Here is a 20051-nt window from a genome sequence, read left to right as displayed (position 1 = left end):
TGCATCACATCCATGTAGGTCTTCTTGTTACACTGCAGGTTTGTGCTGTGCCTCAGGTCTGCAGAACAGAGAATGTTCTTCTATGGCTTCTCAGAGCCGTTTATAGGAAGAATTTGGCCATTCTCTGATCTTTTGCCGCCCGGAGATGGGGGAGCCGCCGTGACGTCACAGACGTCATCGCTCCGCCCACTTGACTGGGATGAAAGACGACCCGCGGCGGCACAGGGGAATTTCAAGGCTGTGCCTCCGCCCCAAAATGGCGGAATGGGGGATTTCAAGGCGATAGCTCTGATGCAAAATGGTGCCACTGGCCTTGGCGCCGCCCATCGTGTCACGTCAAATGGCGCGCTTTGGGACAGGCTCCTCCCAATGGCCAACCTCTCCTAGTAAACGGCTCTGTGGCTTCTCGCCTCAGAACGCCTCTTTGTGATATTCCGTAGGACAGAGACCACACTTGTATCATGCTGCAAGTTTGAGTTATGGATGAACACTGCAGGACAGAGGTTGAGAGTTTATGGCTGCTCACCCGTGTGTGTCCGCTTGTGACATGACAAGGTTGAGCGCTGTCTGAACACTGCAGGACAGATACCGCACTTGTATGGCTTCTCGCACGTGTGTGTCCGCATGTGCCGCTGTAGGTTCCCTCTCAGGCTGAACTCTGCGTGGCAGACATCGCACTTGTATGGCTTATCACCCGTGTGTGTTCGCTTGTGCTGCTGTAGGGCCCAGCTCTGGCTGAACTCTGCGTGGCAGACATCGCACTTGTATGGCTTCTCACCCGTGTGTGTACGCTTGTGCTGTTGTAGATGCCCACTCTGGCTAAACTCTGTGTTGCAGGAATCGCACTTGTATGGCTTCTCACCCGTGTGTGTCCGCTTGTGCTGCTGTAGGTTCCCTCTCAGGCTGAACTCTGCGTTGCAGGAATCGCACTTGTATGGCTTCTCACCCGTGTGTGTACGCTTGTGCTGTTGTAGATGCCCACTCTGGCTAAACTCTGCATTGCAGGAATCGCACTTGTATGGCTTATCACCCGTGTGTGTTCGCTTGTGCTGCTGTAGGGCCCAGCTCTGGCTGAACTCTGCGTGGCAGACATCACATATGTATGGCTTCTCACCCGTGTGTGTCCGCTTGTGCTGCTGTAGATGCCCGCTCTGGCTGAACTCTGCGTTGCAGGAATCGCACTTGTATGGCTTCTCACCCGTGTGTGTCCGCTTGTGCTGCTGTAGGTTCCCTCTCAGGCTGAACTCTGCGTGGCAGACATGGCACTTGTATGGCTTCTCACCCGTGTGTGTCCGCTTGTGCTGCTGTAGGTTCCCTCTCAGGCTGAACTCTGCATGGCAGACATCGCACTTGTATGGCTTATCGCCTGTGTGTATCCTCTTGTGCTGCTGCAGATGAGCACTCCGGCTGAACTCTGCAGGGCACTCATCACACTTGTGTGGCTTCTTGCATGAATCTGTCCGCTTGTGCTGCTGTATGTTCCCGCTCAGGCTAAACTCTGCAGGACAGACATCACTCTTGTGTGGCCTCTTGTCAGTATGCTTCACCACATGGTTCTTGTCACTTCCATACCACGAGAATGCAGCGGGATAGATGTTACACCCAGAACCCTTCTCTCCCATCTGAATATTCGTTGGAGGAGTAGTGGAACACTTTTCAGACTCATTGTGACAGTGTGAAAACATGTGGCATTCGAGGCTGGTTTTCGACGTGGATGCAAGTGCACACGGCTTGCTCTGGTCTCGATGTCGCTCAGTTAGTTGGTCATTCATAGTGAATAGTGCAGTGCTGTCGGGCTGCAGTTCTACTATTGTTGTGCTGATCTTGAACTGTGCATATGAAGAACTGCAACCTGAGTATTCACAAGTGCCTCTGGGTGTCAGTACTTTCTCCTGCGCCTGTAATTTCATAAAACGGACATTATGAGGGCATGCCAGTCCAGGCGCATCTCTGATTCTTGATCTTTGAAAACTAGGTGGCACCACATTCGCAATGCCTTGTTACACTGTCCGCGTTCCAACTCCACAAATAATCCCCATTGTGCACGACCTAGGCCACAAGCTCAAAGCAGCGCGCACAACCCTCCAGTATTTTCCGAGAGGTAAAGTGTAGGACTTTCAGACGGACTGCTCTTACTCAATTTGGGACAGTCACATCATTATGTTTCGTTTCTTTTCTTGTACGAATATTTTTATTTCTGTTTTGTTGTCATACAATTAGGCTAAGCTTATTTTTCTCGAGTCAGTGATGTGTGAACTCTGCTGTGCAGTTTTTAGTAATCTTCATACTATTCCTTGAATAGCTCAAAGCTGTACTTGTGCATACTGTGTGCTCAGGGCTCTTCGTTTTTGGGTTTAACCCAATTTTTCAGGGTAGTTCCCCCGAACAAGATTTCCAGAACTGTGCGATGTAGAATCAAAGGCATTGCTGAAATTAATGAACACGTCCAAGGTCAGCAGCCAACTTTCAATGTTTTTAACAATGACCATTTTTTGTACAAGGAGAGCAAGCTCAGTTGATCTATGTTGTCAAAAACAGAACGGCTTTTCAGAGAGAAGGTCACATTTTTTAAAATAATCGTCGAGTCATTTATAAATTACGAGTTCAGACCCCTTGGAAAAGGACTGGTAACACTGAGATGGGACAGTAAGTAGATGGACAGTTCCTGTCACCGGTTTTGTAAATCACAATAACCTCGGCTATTTGCACACTGTCGGGGAAATTGCCAGTACATAAAAAGATGCCCGCCTATTTCCATCGTTTTTAGTGTGTGAATTTTTCGACCCTATTTATCCTCTAACCCTACCCTACCCTAATACCTATTACACTCTCAATTAGAAAAGAATCCAGTAAAATCAGGTTTGTATCGTAGTAGTTGTCCTAGTTCTAGTTCTAGTAGTTCCAGTGTCCAGTCAACCCTCTCAGCACAAAAAATGTTCTCGAGACTGATGTCACAGTGTTTAATCTCTCAAACCACACTCGATTGTCTCTCGGCGATTCCTCCTGAGATGTCAACCGCAAATTGTTACAAACTGTAACGCATTGTACAGTATAGATGCTCGTCAAACAAAACGTGATTTCAGGATTCCTCTTACAAGTTGTCTTGCCGAAATATTGCTCTTTCATTTCTTTGGGTTGATTTATTTGTTCATATTATCAGTTGAAGAGATATAAGGCATAAAAGAAGCATTCATCATAATAATGAAGAGGAAGAAGGAGAAAAAGGAATAAAGAGGCAAACAGGAAACAATGCAATGCATGTCGTTCATGGAAGTAAGCCTTGGTTAGCAGATGAGGGCCACTGTATGGGTGTTCCTTCACAGTCTGTCTGTTTCTCTGCACTCTTCTTTTTTCTTACGTTTCACATGTGTCACCACCCAACTCAACTCTTTTTGCCCTCGGTCTGTTCATGCGTGCGAGTTTCAGAATGTCGAACACAAGTAAAATACCGCGGGAGACAGATTGCATCCTTATAGCCTTCACCTCTCTGTGCATTAGCATGTGCTTCTTCAGGTCTCTGGGTTCAGGACACACAACAGCACTGCACTGGCACTTTTTCAAGTGTACTTGGTCCCTGCGCACTTGCATGGTTGCCGTCACAAGTGTGTCTTGGCTGCATGTTAAGCCACAGGTTTTGTGCTCTGACTGAACTAGCTATAGCAAATTCTTCTCTAACTCTGTGTGTTCCTGCTCCACATGAACTCTGCAGTAGAGAAGTTGCATTTGTATGGCTTCACACCCACGTAGGTCTTCTTGTTACACTGCAGGTTTGTGTTGTGCCTCAGGTCTGCAGAACAGAGAATGTTCTTTTATGGCTTCTCATTCCAGGGTGCCTGCTTGTGATATTCTGAAGGACAGAGACGGCACTTGTATCGCACCGCAAGTTTCTGCTGTGGATGAACACTGCACAACAGAGGTTGCAATTTTATGGCTCCTCACCCGTGTGTGTCCGCTTGTGACGTGACAAGGCTCTGCGCTGTCTGTACATTGCAGGACAGAGATCACACTTGTATGGCTTCTCGCTCGTGTGTGTCCGCATGTGCTTCTGTAGGTTCCCTCTCAGGCTGAACTCTCCGTGGCAGACATCGCACTTGTATGGCTTATCACCCGTGTGTGTCCGCTTGTGCTGCTCGAGGGTCCCTCTCAGGCTGAGCTCTGCGTGGCAGACATCGCACTTGTATGGCTTATCACCCGTGTGTGTCCGCTTGTGCTGCTCGAGGGTCCCTCTCAGGCTGAACTCTGCGTGGCAGACATCGCACTTGTATGGCTTATCACCCGTGTGTGTCCGCTTGTGCTGCTCGAGGGTCCCTCTCAGGCTGAGCTCTGCGTGGCAGACATCGCACTTGTATGGCTTATCACCCGTGTGTGTCCGCTTGTGCTGCTCGAGGGTCCCTCTCAGGCTGAACTCTGCGTGGCAGACATCACACTTGTATGGCTTATCACCCGTGTGTGTCCGCTTGTGCTGCTGGAGGGTCCCTCTCAGGCTAAGCTCTGCGTGGCAGACATCGCACTTGTATGGCTTATCACCCGTGTGTGTCCGCTTGTGCTGCTGGAGGGTCCCTCTCAGGCTGAGCTCTGCGTGGCAGACATCGCACTTGTATGGCTTCTCGCCCGTGTGTGTCCGCTTGTGACGTGACAAGGTTGAGCGCTGTCTGAACATTGCAGGACAGAGAACGCACTTGTATGGCTTCTCTCCAGTATGTGTCCGCATGTGCTTCTGTAGGTCCGCGCCCCTGCTGCACTCCGCAGGGCAGATATCGCACTTGTATGGCTTCTCGCCTGTGTGCGTCAGCATGTGCTGCTGTAGGTTACCGCTCTGGCTGAACTCTGCATGGCAGACATCGCACTTGTATGGCTTCTCGCCTGTGTGCGTCAGCATGTGCTGCTGTAGGTTACCGCTCTGGCTGAACTCTGCATGGCAGACATCGCACTTGTATGGCTTCTCGCCCGTGTGCGTCCGCATGTGCTTCTGTAGGCTCCCGCTCTGGCTGAACTTCGTGTGGCAAACATCGCATTTGTATGGCTTCTCGCCAGTGTGTGTCCGCTTGTGCTGCTGTAGGCTCCCGCTGTGGCTGAACACTGCAGGGCAGACATCACACTCGTATGGCTTCTCACCCGTGTGTCTCCGCTTGTGCTGCTGTAGGTGCCCAATCAGGATGAACTCTGCATGGCAGACATTGCACATGTATGGCTTCTCGCCCGTGTGTGTGCACTGGTGACGCTGTAGGTTCCCGCGCTGGCTGAACTCAGCAGGGCAGACACTGCACTTGTATGGCTTATCGCCTGTGTGTGTCCGCTTGTGCTGCTCCAGGTGAGCATTCCTTGTGAACTCCGCAGGGCAGACATCGCACTTGTATGGCTTCTTGCATGAATATGGCCTCTTGTGCTGCTGTAGGTTCCAGCTCATGCTGAACTCTGAAGCCATGTGGTTCTCGTCTCCTGCAGACCACGAGAATGCAGAGGGACAAGTGTTGCACCCAGAACCCATCCCTCCCAGCTGAACATCCGATGGAGGAGTAGTGGAACACTTTTCAGACTCGTTGTGACAGTCTGCAAACCTGTGGCATTCGAGGCTGGCTTTCGACAGGGATGCAAGTGCACACGGCTTGCTTTGGTCCCTATGTTGCTCAGCGTGTCGATCGTTCGTAGCGACTAGTGCAGTGCTGTCGAGCTGCAGTTCAACCGTTGTTGTGCTGATCTTGAACTGTGCATATGAAGAAGGGTAACCTGAGTATTCTTGTTCACAAGTGCGTCTGGGCTTGTCCTTAATATGGAGCGTATCAGTGCTGTCGCTTGCATCTGAAATTTCACAAATCGGACATTACGAGAAGCATTTCTGACTCCGGACTTTTGAAAAAATAGGTGGTGCCACATTCACAAAGCCCTGTCATGCCGTTTGCATTCCATCTCCACAAATAATCCCCATTGTGCACGATTGAGGCCACAAGCTCAACGCAGCTCGCACCATGCTCCAGCATTTGCCAAGAAATGAAGAGTAGGACTTTCGGACTGAACCACCTGAGCTTAATCTGAGACAGTCACAGCGTGTTGTTTTTCCTTTCCCGTATGAGCATTTTTGTTAATTTTTGTATCAGTGTCATATAACTATGCTTAAATATGTACAGCTTATCTCCACCGTCTTGTGACTGTGAACGTGCAGGAAGGGCTTCCGAGCCATTATGCTAATTTGACACAGTTGAGCCATTCCAGCCAAAACTGGCTAAAGATGTACTAGCTCAGCCCTTTAGAGTAGACTGAAAAAAAAAGTTGATATTTCGTTACTGGTGTGCACGCGGAACGTAAGCTCTCTTTTTCACCACACTCACCGTGACTTCGGCTCATTTGCATATCAAAATTCGAGGATGCTTATTTTTACGCACATGCGTATTTCAGGATCTGTTCGACTTTAAGTACGGCTTGCAACAAGGATGGCCCACTCAGCCAGCCCTGTCGCTTGTAGAGGAAATCCCGATTCAAAAGTTAACCCCTCGAACGTTTGGAAGAATACCTAATTTTGTTCACTGAATTGATTTTTTTTTTCTTCGCAGTACGTGGCATTCCATAGAGGCTGGCGCATAAATTTCTGTTCTATGTAAAGAGATGGCGAAGATGTTACATTCTGCAGAAAGGTGACAGAGAATACACAAATGTAGGAAGCTCAAAGTATTTGGTAAATTCATCAATACCCAAAATATCAAAATGCTTCCTGAATGCCCCTGAGAATGAATGGGGACCCACGAGGAGCAGACGGCGGGTCATTTTTGTAGACAGAACGCGAGTGATCGCTGCTTGCTAAACCAGCCACACTGTCATCGTCCTCTTTGCTCAAAGAGCTCAGACGTCACCACTTTCGTCTCTGCTGCCCGGACACATATCGCTGGTGTCAACGCCCGCTCACAAATCTCGTGGTAACTTTGTTTTTGTGACAAACGCGATGCATTAGAGCTTTAAAAGCTGTTTAGAGCTGTTTAAAAACTTGCGCTGTCACCTCACGTTTTTCGCTTCAAACTGCGACATGAAGCTCACTCCAATACATATAGTGCTGCCCCCTACACCCTTGCAGAACCAGAACGTCGCGTGGATGAGTCACAATTTTTTAAAGCAATCAAACGAAAGCTGTTTTTCTGAAGACAAGTGACGCTCGTCCAGAGCGATTAAGGGGTCCAACTTCGAGAATGAGGCAGGGACGTTCGATCATCAGCAGTCAGGGACTCATGCAGAGAGACACTACCTCCACTACAAGCACGAATAATCTCGGGCTCCTACGAGAATGCTAACAGACCAAAATGTGTTCTGTCCTTAAAGGGAGACTTCAGAAGGATAAAAAAGAAAAAAAATAGGTGAGCATCATACCGAACACGAACCGCTCACTGGATACCGAATACAACATTCGCATTCATTTTGTGAGGGTAATTAATTCGTAAATGATGACAATACCAAACCAAACCAACATGCAAAGCACACAGCGGTTCGCCCGGAGGAAGATACTGTGGCGACACCCGGCATTGTCGTCTGCTACGAAGCTTGCATTCTTCCATGCAGGATGACGTCGGCAGAGTTGCTTTCAGCGCCCTCTTGCTTCACAGGGGCAAAGCGCTCACTTCATAATAATTCGTTGGAATAAAATCTGCGCACTTTGGGAATGCGATATTTCGTATGTATGTTCCTGACACTGCAAGGGTTACTGCTGTGTCACAATCGTGGTATATTTTGTTGCGGAGTCGCACTTTAAGCTCTTACCATGCCACCCGAGTTGTTCTCATTCGTTGTGCCAATCATGAAAATAGATGGACTCTTCCACTTCGACACTTCCAATACCGGGCAAAGAAAATGCAGCAACGTCATCCACAGGCCACGAGGACGCACAGGACGAGCAACACTTTTTCATGTTTTTTGGTGCCCCCAATGTTCGAGAAAATAAAACCTTAACGGTTGCTTATATCCCACATACGGAGCACTAAATTTTATTTTTACTTGTGAAATGCTACTACAAGCCCTAAGAGGGTTCAAGTAGGAGAGGCAGAGAAAGTCCAAAATAATTTACGAGGCACATACTATATTGCATCATGTAGTTGGGTTGAAAACATGCAAGCATAAACAGTTACGATGTCATAGTATTTTAAATTAATTAATTGATTAAATTTAATTCAAAAAGTTGTAGCAAATTTTGTGCGATTTGCGATTGTGCGATTCTTTTACTCAGTGACCTGTATTGAGTACTTCTGTTTTATCATTTTTTTCTTTTCACTGTTCTTCTGTTTCTACATGCTACAGAAAGTGTATGGGTACTGCCGTAAATTTTACATGCTTTTTTTTTTACTTACTGAGCTGCACTGAGTGCTTTTATTTTATAATCTTCCTTTTCACTATTCTCTTGTGCCATATTTGTACTTACTACATAAAGTTTATGTTTATGAGAATATGTAGTATAGGCTAATGTGTGTTTGATTCTTGTGCATTATTTATCTTTACTGTGTACTGCATACTTGTGTACTGTATTTCTGCACAGTGCTGCCTAGTGTCAGTGCGGCCCCCAGATGCCCTCAAGCTACTTTGTTGTAGCTTTTTTTCCAGGGCCACCGCCATCTTTTGTTAGATGGAAATGGAAACAAAATAAACAAAAAAAAACACGTTTAGGCCTTTCACAAATGCCGTGACACTGTGGTGTGAGACCCGAGCATATGACAGAGAATTCCATTCTTCGACGGATCGAGGAAAGAACGTGTATTTAAAGCAGTCAGTCCTGCACTTTAGCAAGATCACGAGTTGTGTTCACAAGCTGTGTCACTGTGCTTATAGACCGTGGCCAAAGCCATGTTGACTGGTAGAGGAGAAATTCTTACTTGCCAGATATTTGGAAATACGCTTATATATACGATATGTTCTAATACCTCACTACATGTGCTCGGTACATGTGCCCGGGATATCAGATGGTAATTTGCAATGTTTAGTTTGCAACCCATTTTAGGAATTGGAACAACCTTGGCTATCTTCTAATCATCCGGGAACTCCACCACAAGTCAAAGATACGTTAAAAATGAGAAAAAGGTACCTGGTTGTCAACTCGGCATACCGAAATCAATGCATACATTTTTTATTCATATTTATGTCTAATCTACCGTAATTTCACGTGTATAGGTCCCTCCGCAGATAAGCCGCAGGACTCGCTTTTAGGAACATTTTGAAAATTTTCGGGCAGGAAAGCTAAACTCGTAGATAAGCGTGGGCAGTATGACGCGACTAATCTGTGGGACAAAGGAGACCACAGAGGAAGCCACAATCCCTGTGGCCCATATTCCAGGGTCAGCATGGTGTACAACAAAGGAGGTCGGTTCTAGTATTCTATGATTCCACACGAAGAGATCGATCCATCGAGTCAAGAGATCCACTGATCTCTCGACTCTGAGCATCTCTTGACCCGGTTGGATCTCTTGACTCGTCTGAGAGTTTGCCTAGCTTGGATCTTTTGACCCCTTTGTGTTACCGTCATTAACTCTAACATTGCTAAGCAGAAATTACTCATATCGAAATACGAGGGACTCATTTGGTGCGGTATAAGTAGAATACAAATGCAGGTGGCAAATCAACATCTCATTTTTATTGACTAACCAAATTACTTTGTAACGCATAGCGTAGTCCAAGAAAAGCCGACAATTCTCTTATGTCATTTCTGTTAAAAAGAGATGGTTGCTTTCTAAGATGAACCTGGTTGTAACACAGAATTTGTCCAAGTGCTGTCATTTCTTTTTTTGACAGCGCTTCGTGTAAGAGATTATTTCTACAGTTAACGAGGGCTACGTACACTCACATTGGGTGGGCCGGCCGCTGTTTCAAACACGCTGATTATTCAAACACTTCTCGTATCCCAGCAGGCTCGTAGCCGAAGAGCCAACTCTCTGTTGTGGACAGACATTCTACATGGCGGAACCGTCTGATCATGGACTCTCTCAGGGTACAAAAGATAGCTTCATACGCCTGAACATCAGCTTCCTTTTTGTTTTTTGTGTATAAAGTTTTTCCTTAATTTTTTCCACCGTCCACAAAAGGTCAAAGAAAAAGCACTTTGCTGCTGGGCCCATTATTATCGGTAACAAACTTCAGTTCTGGCATAAAGTGGGGACGGTGCGCCAGTGGACACAAAAGTACGCAGACAGTCCAGCAGTATACCCTGCATTTTGGAGTTGAGGTCAATGAACGTGACAGGTCAATGTTGATTGGAAAGCACAGTCAGACAGTATTTTCCCGCACGGTCAGTAAAAGAATAGAATAACGTGATAAGGGTGTGGGCCAATGAAAAGAACGCGACAAGGATAAGTTTTAAGCCCTGCGGCCTACGATTCTTTGTAAGTTGCGCTCAATATTCTTGGTAACAAGCATCCGTTCTGGCATAGCGTGTTACGGCGCTTGGGGCAATGGACATAAGCCGACGGTGAAAGCCATGCTGAGTGGCAGAGAGGAAATTCTTACTTTCCAGACATTTGGAAATGTGCTTGTATACCATATGTTCTAATGCCTTACTACGTGTGCTCAGACGGGATATCAGGTGGTAATTTGCAATGTTTAGTTTGCAACCTGTTTTAGGAATTGGAACAACCTTGACTATATTCCAATTGCCCGGGAGCTCCGCACGGGTCAAAGATACGTTAAAAATAAGAAAAGAGAACTTGGTGCACCAATCGGCGTACCGAAATGAATGCATACAATTCTTTTATCGAAATTTATGTCTAATCTAATCAGTCCGATCTTATTACCGTGTCACATGGGCAGTCTCCACTGAAACCAACGACCATTGACCATTGAAAGAGCAAGTAGAGCCATCAAGCGGGTGGCGCGTCAACTTCTCAAGCGTTGGATCCAATGTTCCCTGTTAGGCTGACACATTACACGCTAGGCGGCCCTAAGTGCATCCTCAATGGCTATCAATCTCGATGGTCGTTGAAGACGGCCCTTGTGACAGCGGTTATAGTGCGTTCAGCTACAGCATTAAGAGTTTAAGCTGATCTCCAGAATTACAAGGTGTCCACATCATTTTATACCCAGAGCGCAGTGTCACACACAATCTGGATCGGTGCAATCCCGCTGAGCATGCCGTACCATCAGCACTTGACGTTTGTGATCGTGATGTTCATTTCCAGCCGTCTAGTGGAAACTTTGCACACCACCCGCTGAAGTTTCAAATTAAAAGGAAACACTGATCCAGAATGTCTACTTGAACGAAATTCACCTTGAGGGGGAATCGCTTCTGCGCAAGACATTAGAGAACGTTTGTTCGCACAGCGCTCGAAAACGGCATAAAATATCGTCAAAACAGAAGTACTGGTGTGTTCTCCTTGTATTATACCCTTGTCAATGACACATTTTGTAGAGTCCCAGGACTATCTGTTGATTTGTATCCAGCCCGAATTCGCAAGTATTTTAGTGCACGACACTCTGTCGAGATGGCAGCACACATTCGATTCGCATCAAACTTTAATTTATCAAAACTCAACCAAGCCAAACTTATGATGATAGTTGAGAGCGTTCACGTGTCTCGTATGAACGAAAAACACCCATTGATTTCTGAAGAAGTAATTTCTCCTTAATACAAATGCTATTTCATCTGTTTCGGCGTTCGTCGGCGTTGATTTCTTAGTGTCATCGCCGCCATCTTGCCAACCCGGAAGCGGCAGTGTGAATAGCGAGAAGGAGAGGGTGGAAGGAAAAAGCCTCTGAGTCTGCACCAACCCTCCTCGAAGTGTGTGTAATCATGTTTGCAAACGGTAGACAAGTGTGTGCGTTGTTGACCTCTGTCGCAGAGACTCGCTTTGTCCACACCTGAGGGCAATCACAATTGCTGCCTAATCACGAATGCGCGCGATGTGGATCCTGCATCGGTGCGTTTTGGGTATCACACTTGATTCCTTCGGTCACATGCATGGATGCCTCTCGCAGTTAGAAACATAACATATGGGGTGTACGTCTGCGCAGCTAACTCTGCCAATTTTCCACACAGGAGAACACGTGCTTAAAAGTTTACCCCATTTGATTACGATACTGGCTGGCAAACAAAATCTGATTGCTGTACATCAGAGCTGTCATCCAAAACAAGCTTTGTGCGAAATCGCCGGTTCGGATCACGTCAACAAAGAATAACGGCGCAGGTAGAACACTGTCAACGAAAAAGTAGAACGTGCACGCCTTTGTTACGAGTGGAAAAGCATTTTGTCCAGCTCTAAAGCTCGGCTTTGAGCCGAAAGCTTTTCTCCAAGGACAACGTACCCAGTGATTCAATGTGAGGCTCTCCATCTCGTGGATTTTTTTAGATTGACGACTTCGTCCATTACTCGTCATCCAATGCCATAGACATCATCATTCTCGCCATCGGAACTGCATCATCCAGAAGGACACAGCTCAACTGCGGACAATCCGCTGACACGCGTTTCAGTGGCAACACGCAACCGTCTGCCGACTCAAGTTTTGTAGCTCCTCCAAGCACGTGCAACTTCAGGGCGATCCGCATTTGTTTTCTCGGTAAGACACACCCGGGAACCAGACACCGTTGTGGCACAGAGCGAACAAGAAAAAAAAAAAAAAAAAAACGAAACGAAACGAAAAGCTTACCCAAGCCACACAATGTACGGAAAATCGAGTGCAATAGGGGTGGACGGGTAGGTGGAGGACCTTGAACACACTTATGAAACTAAAGAACATTGATAAGACGCATACCGGCCACCCCTATTGCACTCGACTTTCAGTACATTGTGCTGCTTGGGTAAGGGGGATAGAACAATGTGGAGAGGACGCATCCTCCTCTACTTCTATCGAACCCTATCTAACATCAGGCGGTGATGCGCAGATGCGTTTTACTCACGACCTACTAGATTACAACGACCATGTCAGAGGCACCCCTTCTAAATGCCACATTATTGGAGGATAGTGGTGGCGCTACTCATCGTCCAAGTTATTGCTTCCTCAACTTATACAATACCTTGTACTTCAATTTACCGCAGTATTTCTGTATAAGTGGTGGATATTCCACAGGTGTTTCATTCTCAGGTTAGGTATCATCATTATTCTACGCATTTTCATAGGCGCTATCGCTGTCGTCTGCTACGGTAGTCGTGCATACGCTTCTGCGCGTTCAGAATTCAAATTTCCATCATCCAATCGTGATGCAGATCTCGCGTGCAGATGAATAGCGCCCCCAACGGATTGGGCTCAAGGGACTCAAGGGCTCCTCATAGGGGTTGCTGATTATGACATGATCGTTATAATCTAGTACCGAGGTCGTGGCTTAACTATCCATTGGGAGAACTCTGATCGAGATATGCAGACAGGCACTTTCACGACTATCGTTATATTGATGTCCCGCTCACATGTGCTCCAACGGGTGAGATGACAGGAACTAGAAATTTGATCTTAATATTGGAGGTACCATTATCTCAGAGATTGTAATCGTAATAATTATATGAACGTGATATAATAATAAGCATAAACATCAACGTGCACAGCCGGTGTGTGATGAGCAGAAAACTGAAGGAGTTTCCGTTGCATCCCTGTTTTTTGTCTGTATGATGCCATGCGGTTTGGTGTTGACTAATATTCCTGTCATATAGGCAGTCTTCAATCACCATTGTAGCCAATGGCCATTGGGAGCATGCGCAGCGCCACCAACGCATTAACTTTCCAAAGAGCATCGCATCTAACTGACTCTCAATCGTTGACTGGTTACAGTGGGTGACACTACACACACGTTGAATGGCTGTGGGTATCAATGGTTATTGAAGACTGCCCGTGTGAGAGCCTGGGTATATAAATTCCCTCGAACATTTTGCATCTACCTTCCGATGTTGAATCGGAGTTGTGTCCTATCTGGTCCTCTTCCTTCAAGACGGCAACATTATAAGGCTCTGTCTTCACTTCTATGATTGGTTGTTCATTCGAAGATTCCTCTCGAGGCTCTTCTTTAATGCGACACATCCGAGCCGTAACTCCTGCGGCAAAACAAAAAACGGAAGAAGTAAGCCATGTTGCAAATCTCATGCGACGGTTTATCACCATCCCCCGTTTGAAACTAATCGCACTCTGTTTTAACCTATCCGTGCACACTGCATTCAAAACAGTCAGTCGACAAAACTAGAAATACACTGTGACTACATGAGGCGAGAAAGCTGGTGTTAAGGTAAAAATCCTTATTTAGGCAGGAAAATGCCATTATAGGCCCGACACTATAAATTAATTTTTTTCAGCTGTAGCACTGAAAGCGCAAAAAGAAAATGAACAAATCGGTTTTATCCGCAGCAACAATACCGTAACTGGCAGTTGTGACTGTTCTCCTTATCTTGTGCTGCACGAAATGCAAAACATATTGGTCCTACTATGGTCCCAAGGCTTCTGGTCATTTTCACCTGTTCCACAACACTTCACAGAAGGACATGCAGGATGTACTGTAATCCTAGAGTATTAGCCACAGCTTACACGCGATTTTTTTTTCTTGCAGGCTCTCTGCGCCTTATCCAATGGGATGATGTTGAAATATGTACATCGTGTAAGAACAAAACATTTGAAAATAAATCTGTTAAAGATCAAACTTGCAAAATACACCCATAAAAGCGAAGCATAAGAAAAGCCACACTGTTCAAACAGGCTCCGAAAAATAAACCTTGAAGAATAAACGCCTTAGAAATAAATCTTTTAAAATCCACCGTCCCTGATTGGTAGACAGCCAACAGCTCTACGTCCGCCGCGGAAAATAGTGGGCTCATTGCGCTTGGGGCTAGCCAGGGCAAGAAGTGTAAACGAGTATCTTGCTACAGCAGACGTAGGTTGTCTGTCTGTATATGGCCCGTGTTCAATGTTGCCAACATAGAGGGGCGATGTTGTCTGGCAAATCTTTTTGGTCGTGTATCCTGGCCAGCTTTATCTCTGTCTGTCTGTCCTTTTTTTCTGTGCGTGCGCACACTTTCCCTACCTTTCTCCTCTGGACGTGGCCCACCGAACATTTGTTTGTCGAGTGGAAAGAAGTATTTCGGCGTGATGTTGCGCGTGCGCTTCTCAGTGACGGTTCGTCGCTCGTTACCGACTAGATGCTGGGACTTTAGGATGAAATTTTTTTTTTTTCAACTGAAATTTCATATAAAGGCTCCTACTTATGCCCACTTTATCAAATGAGCGTGTATGCAGTCCGTACAAACAGTACAAAACTGCTGAGGCAGTCGTAGAGATTCAGATTTGAAGCGCTGTCTCCTGGCTTCCACTCACATTGGCGCCACTTTAAATCCTGCTACGTGTAATGGATAGCCACGTTCTTTCCACCATCTTACCAAAGCCTGTTAGCCTAGTCCACAGCTCTGCTGGTTCAAAAGTCAAGAGTAAGTGCCCTGTATTCATATGTGCATCGTCCCCATCACTTTAAGACTGGATATTTTGAAATCCGAAGTTGTTAGGCGAAGAAATGTGATACCACTACATGCGTGAGTACGAAACACCATAATAGTGTGTTCTGCAAAAAAAAACAAAAAAACAAGAAAACATTGTGTCGCCCATAAACTATCGTGCGGAACATCACCTTCCTATGCCTAACCGTGATTTATTTTAACCTCGTTTATTTTGAGAGCAGGTGTTTTTAAGCAGTTTAGTTCTTTTTTAAAAATTATAATGAAGGGTAGAATTTTAAGCGTGGATTTTTAATGTTTATTTTAAAAGCCCTTGCCCGTGTGCCCTTGTTTCACATTTCTCATTAATTGATGGTTGTACGGGTGTGTGAAACTTGTACTCTGCCATCAAGCTGCTGGTGTCCTCGCCCGGGTTTGAACCCACCACCCTGTGATCATTGCGCGAACATGCTACCAACTGAGCTGGTCGTCTGAATGGCATGTCTAGGAGGTCTTACTGTGACATTGTCCTCAAGGACAATCTATAAACAGGGTCTGTCTTTCTCGGGTTAACCATGATTCCCCCCGTTTATTTCCTCCTGAATCAATTTAGGACCAATTTGGGTATCGGGTCGTACTACCTGCACTATTTACTAGCTATTTACAAATTTACGAATGTGCGATGTATGTAGATATTATCTGACTGCAACAATGCGGAAAAGATTTCGTGTTGTGCTGGTTCCTATAAAGAGTGAGGTACATATTTTTGATCAGCATATGCGCTTCAAACACGAACGGTTTACAGACAGCACTTAATAACGCATTATACACCCAACAACACAAAATATAACAACCCGATAACATCCGTCTATGCAGCACCTGATTTCGCCCAGAATTACGGATTTCAATTGTCACCCGACCATTTCTCCCAAATCCGCTTCAGGTATACAAGTAGTATATTACCCAAAAGAATCAGACCCTATCCATAAAACATTGACACCTTAAGTATAATTGTTTAGAAAAATTTTACCACAAGCATCAGCTGCTGATGGAGACTCGTCGTGATGCTGTTGCTGCATCTGGCTCTCTTCTGGCAGGCATGCAACATCAGGTGGTTCCGACTTCACTCTCACGGGCTGACCACTCATCTCTGGTGGGAGCTGCATTTCTTCTTGGAGTTGTGAATCTGAGGGGATGGAACGTGATAACTCCAAGACACGAGCATATCTTGTCTCTTCCTTCATGGGGAGTAAATCGTTTGCTGTCCTTGTCCCACGTAAATTAGGAAAACGAGAAAAGTGGGACAAATACAGCAACGGGTTCTGCAAGCTCAAACAAAGGCGAAAATGCTCAACAGTGTATCAATGAAAGTGCCGACTCACTGTTTCTCAGAGGGTCAGCCGTATCTGCAATGTGTTCCCAGTCAAGACAGAAGACATGCCAGAGAGGCTTTCGTGATGAAATACCCTGCAGACATTGTTTCTTGTTAAGAAAGAGGCACGATGCTTGTCGAAAAGTAACCTTGAGAGAGAAGAAACACAGAGACAACCGCAAATTATTTCGGATTACCCCCAACGTTACCAGGTGTACCATAAACTGCAAAAACACATTTTTATTCTAACCGCGTCCCAGGTCTCTGAGTTTTTGACTCATTTGCGCATTGAAATTCGGGGACGGATATTTTAACACACGCACGCGCGCGCTTGAGGATTTGTAATTTTAGGTAATTAGTCGTCTCGTAATTGTGCACTCTCTTCAAGAGTATTCTGCCTGGTAGTAGAACTCGGCTGCAAAGACGACACCTATAGTGCTCTCATATAGTTCTGTTACGAAGATTATGTAAAGACTAAACGTAAACACCCTCTAGGTGGAGGTATTAGGTTCTGTCACGGTCTCAGAGCTCAGTAAAAGAATAAGAAGGAAAAAAAAAACAAGGAGGCGGGTCAGTGTCTAAACTGAAACGAAAAGAACGACGGTTGTAACTAGGGACGGGACGAACGCAGAATTTTCTGAACCCGAATCCAAGGAAGGTTCTGTGAATCCACAAATCTTATAAATCTCGAACATTTCTTCTCTAAAAAGAGTACAAAAAGCCAAGGGGAATAAAAAGCACTTCTACCGAGGAATGTTTCGAAGCAGAATTTGATATTTTTGTTTAACGACAAACTAACTGAATAATAGTTCACTCTCACAGAGAAAATGTATCGGTACACTCGTTCTTAAACGTAATTTATTTAACCTGTCATTCATCCACTACAGGAAATAACTACTACATAAACTCTCGAGTCTTTCTTTCCATAAATCTGGGAAACAATCGAAAAGCCAGGCCACTTTAATTTACAGCTTGTAAACTAAGAGTTCTTTCCTAAACTGTTTCAGTCTGAAGCAATATAAAGAGACAAACAAGAAAGCCAGCCATCAGCAAATCAGGGTTTCGGCACACTCCTGATGTGCAAATTAAAAAAGACAAAAAACAAATGCGGTCGGTGGATTCATAAGGTTTGACTCGCCGTTTATTGCAATCGGGATTGAAGGATTCCGTTGGCTCATTCCTAACTGTAACGGAAACTGAAACGGAGGCAGTAACGGAAACGAAAAGATTCCGTTAAATTCCCCCGGATGCTATCCACCTCGTCTGCTGCTTCCATGATCACATGTCATGTCTGTTGTCTAGTGTTTAGCTCGTAATGAATTTTCTTTATACAGGGTGTATGCTATAAAAGGTCAGTGACATTTTCGCGCGTGACACTATATCTATTTGAGAGACGGACTTGTGCTGCCATACAGTGAATCACTTATGCCAGAGAAACCTTAGAAAAAATTGTGGTTACCATTCACTGCGTAATAAAGTAAACACGGCCACGGAAACTTTCGTCTTCATGTGTTTCCTATGCGCAATACCGATGGATGGAGGTGAAAGTTTGCATGGTCATATTTATTTTGTTACACAATGCTAGGTAACCACAATCGTTTCGTAGGTTCCTCTAGCGTAAATGATTCACTTTGAGGCAGAGAAAGTCTTTTCGTGATAGAGGTATAGCATCAAGGAGGTATCACTTTTTGCACGAAAATGTGACTGACCTTTTATAGCATACACCCTGTATTTTCATGGGCGTGGGACAATGTGTGTTTGGAGAGGTAACGTGGATTGCGTAGTACTAATTAGGAATACAAGAATACTGAGACTGGTGGCTACTGGAGAAGACAGCCTGGCAAACACCTACGCAAGAGTAGTCAAAGTCTTTCATGACGGTGATGTTGCCGAGATACCAATAGCACCTTCCTTGCCCTATGTGGACAGTTCTTCAAATTCTTTTCAGAGAATCGAGGTTCTTTCTGTCGGTTATTCGGATGTTTTTACGCACAGTTATAAAAACTAGAACACCAGAGAACATGTCACCATGTGCACCTTAATGTTGATGCAGTTCTTTCTGCTTGTATCCACATAAAGATAACCAGTCCTGATAGCTTTCCTTTCAAAGGAACATGTATTCAGGCTTCATTGTGGTTTTGAAAACTAGCAAAAAAGTTAGAACACCCGTTGTAACATCAGCAGGCCGATGTCACACGGCTAGATATAGAACTCACTGTTTTTTGGAGATGAAGCCTCGTTCTTCACACTTGCTTGTGCATGGGTGTCTCTGTCCTGTTCCTTGAGGTTCTTCTGTTCCGGGTGCTTCCCCGATTGTTGTTCGTCCCAGACGATCCTGGAGCAGTATGTTAGCACTGAAGGATCTCATCAAGAATAATAACAAGGAGTACGTAGATTCAGACTTTAAAAGCGATTTTTAAAAAACGTGCCGGGAAACGGCGGAAAACAAACAAAGGACGACACAACACACAGCACAGCAGTCAGTGAACAGTGAAGATTCCCATGCCATCTCCATTGACAGGTACCCACGTTGCGTTTGCCTCGTAGTGAACACTAAAGGCTACTTCTAAGTGACACTCGAAGCTACTTTGCCATTACTAGAAGAGTACTAGGAGCTTTAAAGTTCGTACCGATCTTTTTGCATGCTTACTTACCGCCATTGAAGAAAGGAGGAAAGATTGGTGTCGATATCGTTGCATGACTAAAAAAGGGATGAAATATAATGATACGCCCGAGAACAATAAAATTTCTGTTTCTGTAACGTATCTTGGAGAATTTAGTTTCTGATATCATTGAAACTCGTGTACGCAACAAAACAAAGCAAAACTGTGTTGATCACAGCGGTAAACGTCGTCTGCTACGGCGATGTGCTGGATTAAATAAATAACGCCAGTCAGTGATATCGAGGAATAAATTCAATATACGTGCTAGAAAAAGTATCATCATATTTCATTTCTTTTTCTTTATCCATGCAACGACTTCGGCACCATTCTTTCCTTCTTACCTCTGTGGTGGCGGTACGTGTTTTTAGTAATGTCATATTAATTAGAAACAGCCTTTAATTTTCGCTTCGAGGCATTAGAAATGTGGTGGGGGGCCCCCCGGGGGCCCTCCCAACTTCATTATCGAAGTGGATTTAGGGGGACAGGCAAGCTCGCATGGCCACATTAATCTGACATAAGAGCACCATACATCATAAGCTGGAACGTCGTGCAAAGGGACAATGCAAGAAAAATTACAAGATGAGACGCAGAGAAGAAAGAGAACACATTCGCTCTCGCTTGTTCTCGGGCTTGTCGTTTACTTTTTATCGACACCGTTTAGAG

At 45.3% G+C, this 20051-nt stretch overlaps 2 protein-coding genes across 6 annotated transcripts; both read right to left on the bottom strand.

Annotated features, from left to right (window-relative positions):
• Positions 1-512: 512 nt before the first annotated feature.
• On the bottom strand, positions 513-3588 carry LOC135376539 (zinc finger protein 501-like). Its single transcript, XM_064609074.1, has 4 exons — positions 3484-3588; positions 1367-1898; positions 1115-1246; positions 513-994 (listed from the first exon to the last, which is right to left on the bottom strand). Exons 1-4 carry the CDS (start codon positions 3586-3588, stop codon positions 513-515), a joined length of 1251 nt encoding a protein of 416 aa, XP_064465144.1.
• Positions 3126-19360, bottom strand: LOC135376530 (zinc finger protein 883-like). 5 transcript variants are annotated; one of them, XM_064609053.1, is made up of 6 exons: positions 19251-19360; positions 18942-19060; positions 16736-16874; positions 16384-16619; positions 13821-13973; positions 3126-5799 (listed from the first exon to the last, which is right to left on the bottom strand). In XM_064609053.1, the coding sequence occupies exons 4-6, from the start codon at positions 16595-16597 to the stop codon at positions 3926-3928; spliced, it is 2241 nt and encodes a 746-aa protein (XP_064465123.1). In that variant the 5' UTR covers positions 16598-16619; positions 16736-16874; positions 18942-19060; positions 19251-19360; the 3' UTR covers positions 3126-3925. The 5 variants fall into 5 exon arrangements, with proteins under 5 accessions (XP_064465123.1, XP_064465126.1, XP_064465125.1 ...); XM_064609056.1 differs by having other exon boundaries at positions 16384-16539; XM_064609055.1 differs by having other exon boundaries at positions 16736-16820.
• Positions 19361-20051: the final 691 nt, after the last annotated feature.

The sequence above is a fragment of the Ornithodoros turicata genome, unplaced genomic scaffold, assembly GCF_037126465.1.
Source record: "Ornithodoros turicata isolate Travis unplaced genomic scaffold, ASM3712646v1 ctg00001143.1, whole genome shotgun sequence".
NCBI lineage: Eukaryota > Metazoa > Arthropoda > Arachnida > Ixodida > Argasidae > Ornithodoros > Ornithodoros turicata.
Note: the sequence above shows the minus strand (reverse complement) of the source record. Positions and strands in the feature narration are given on the sequence as shown.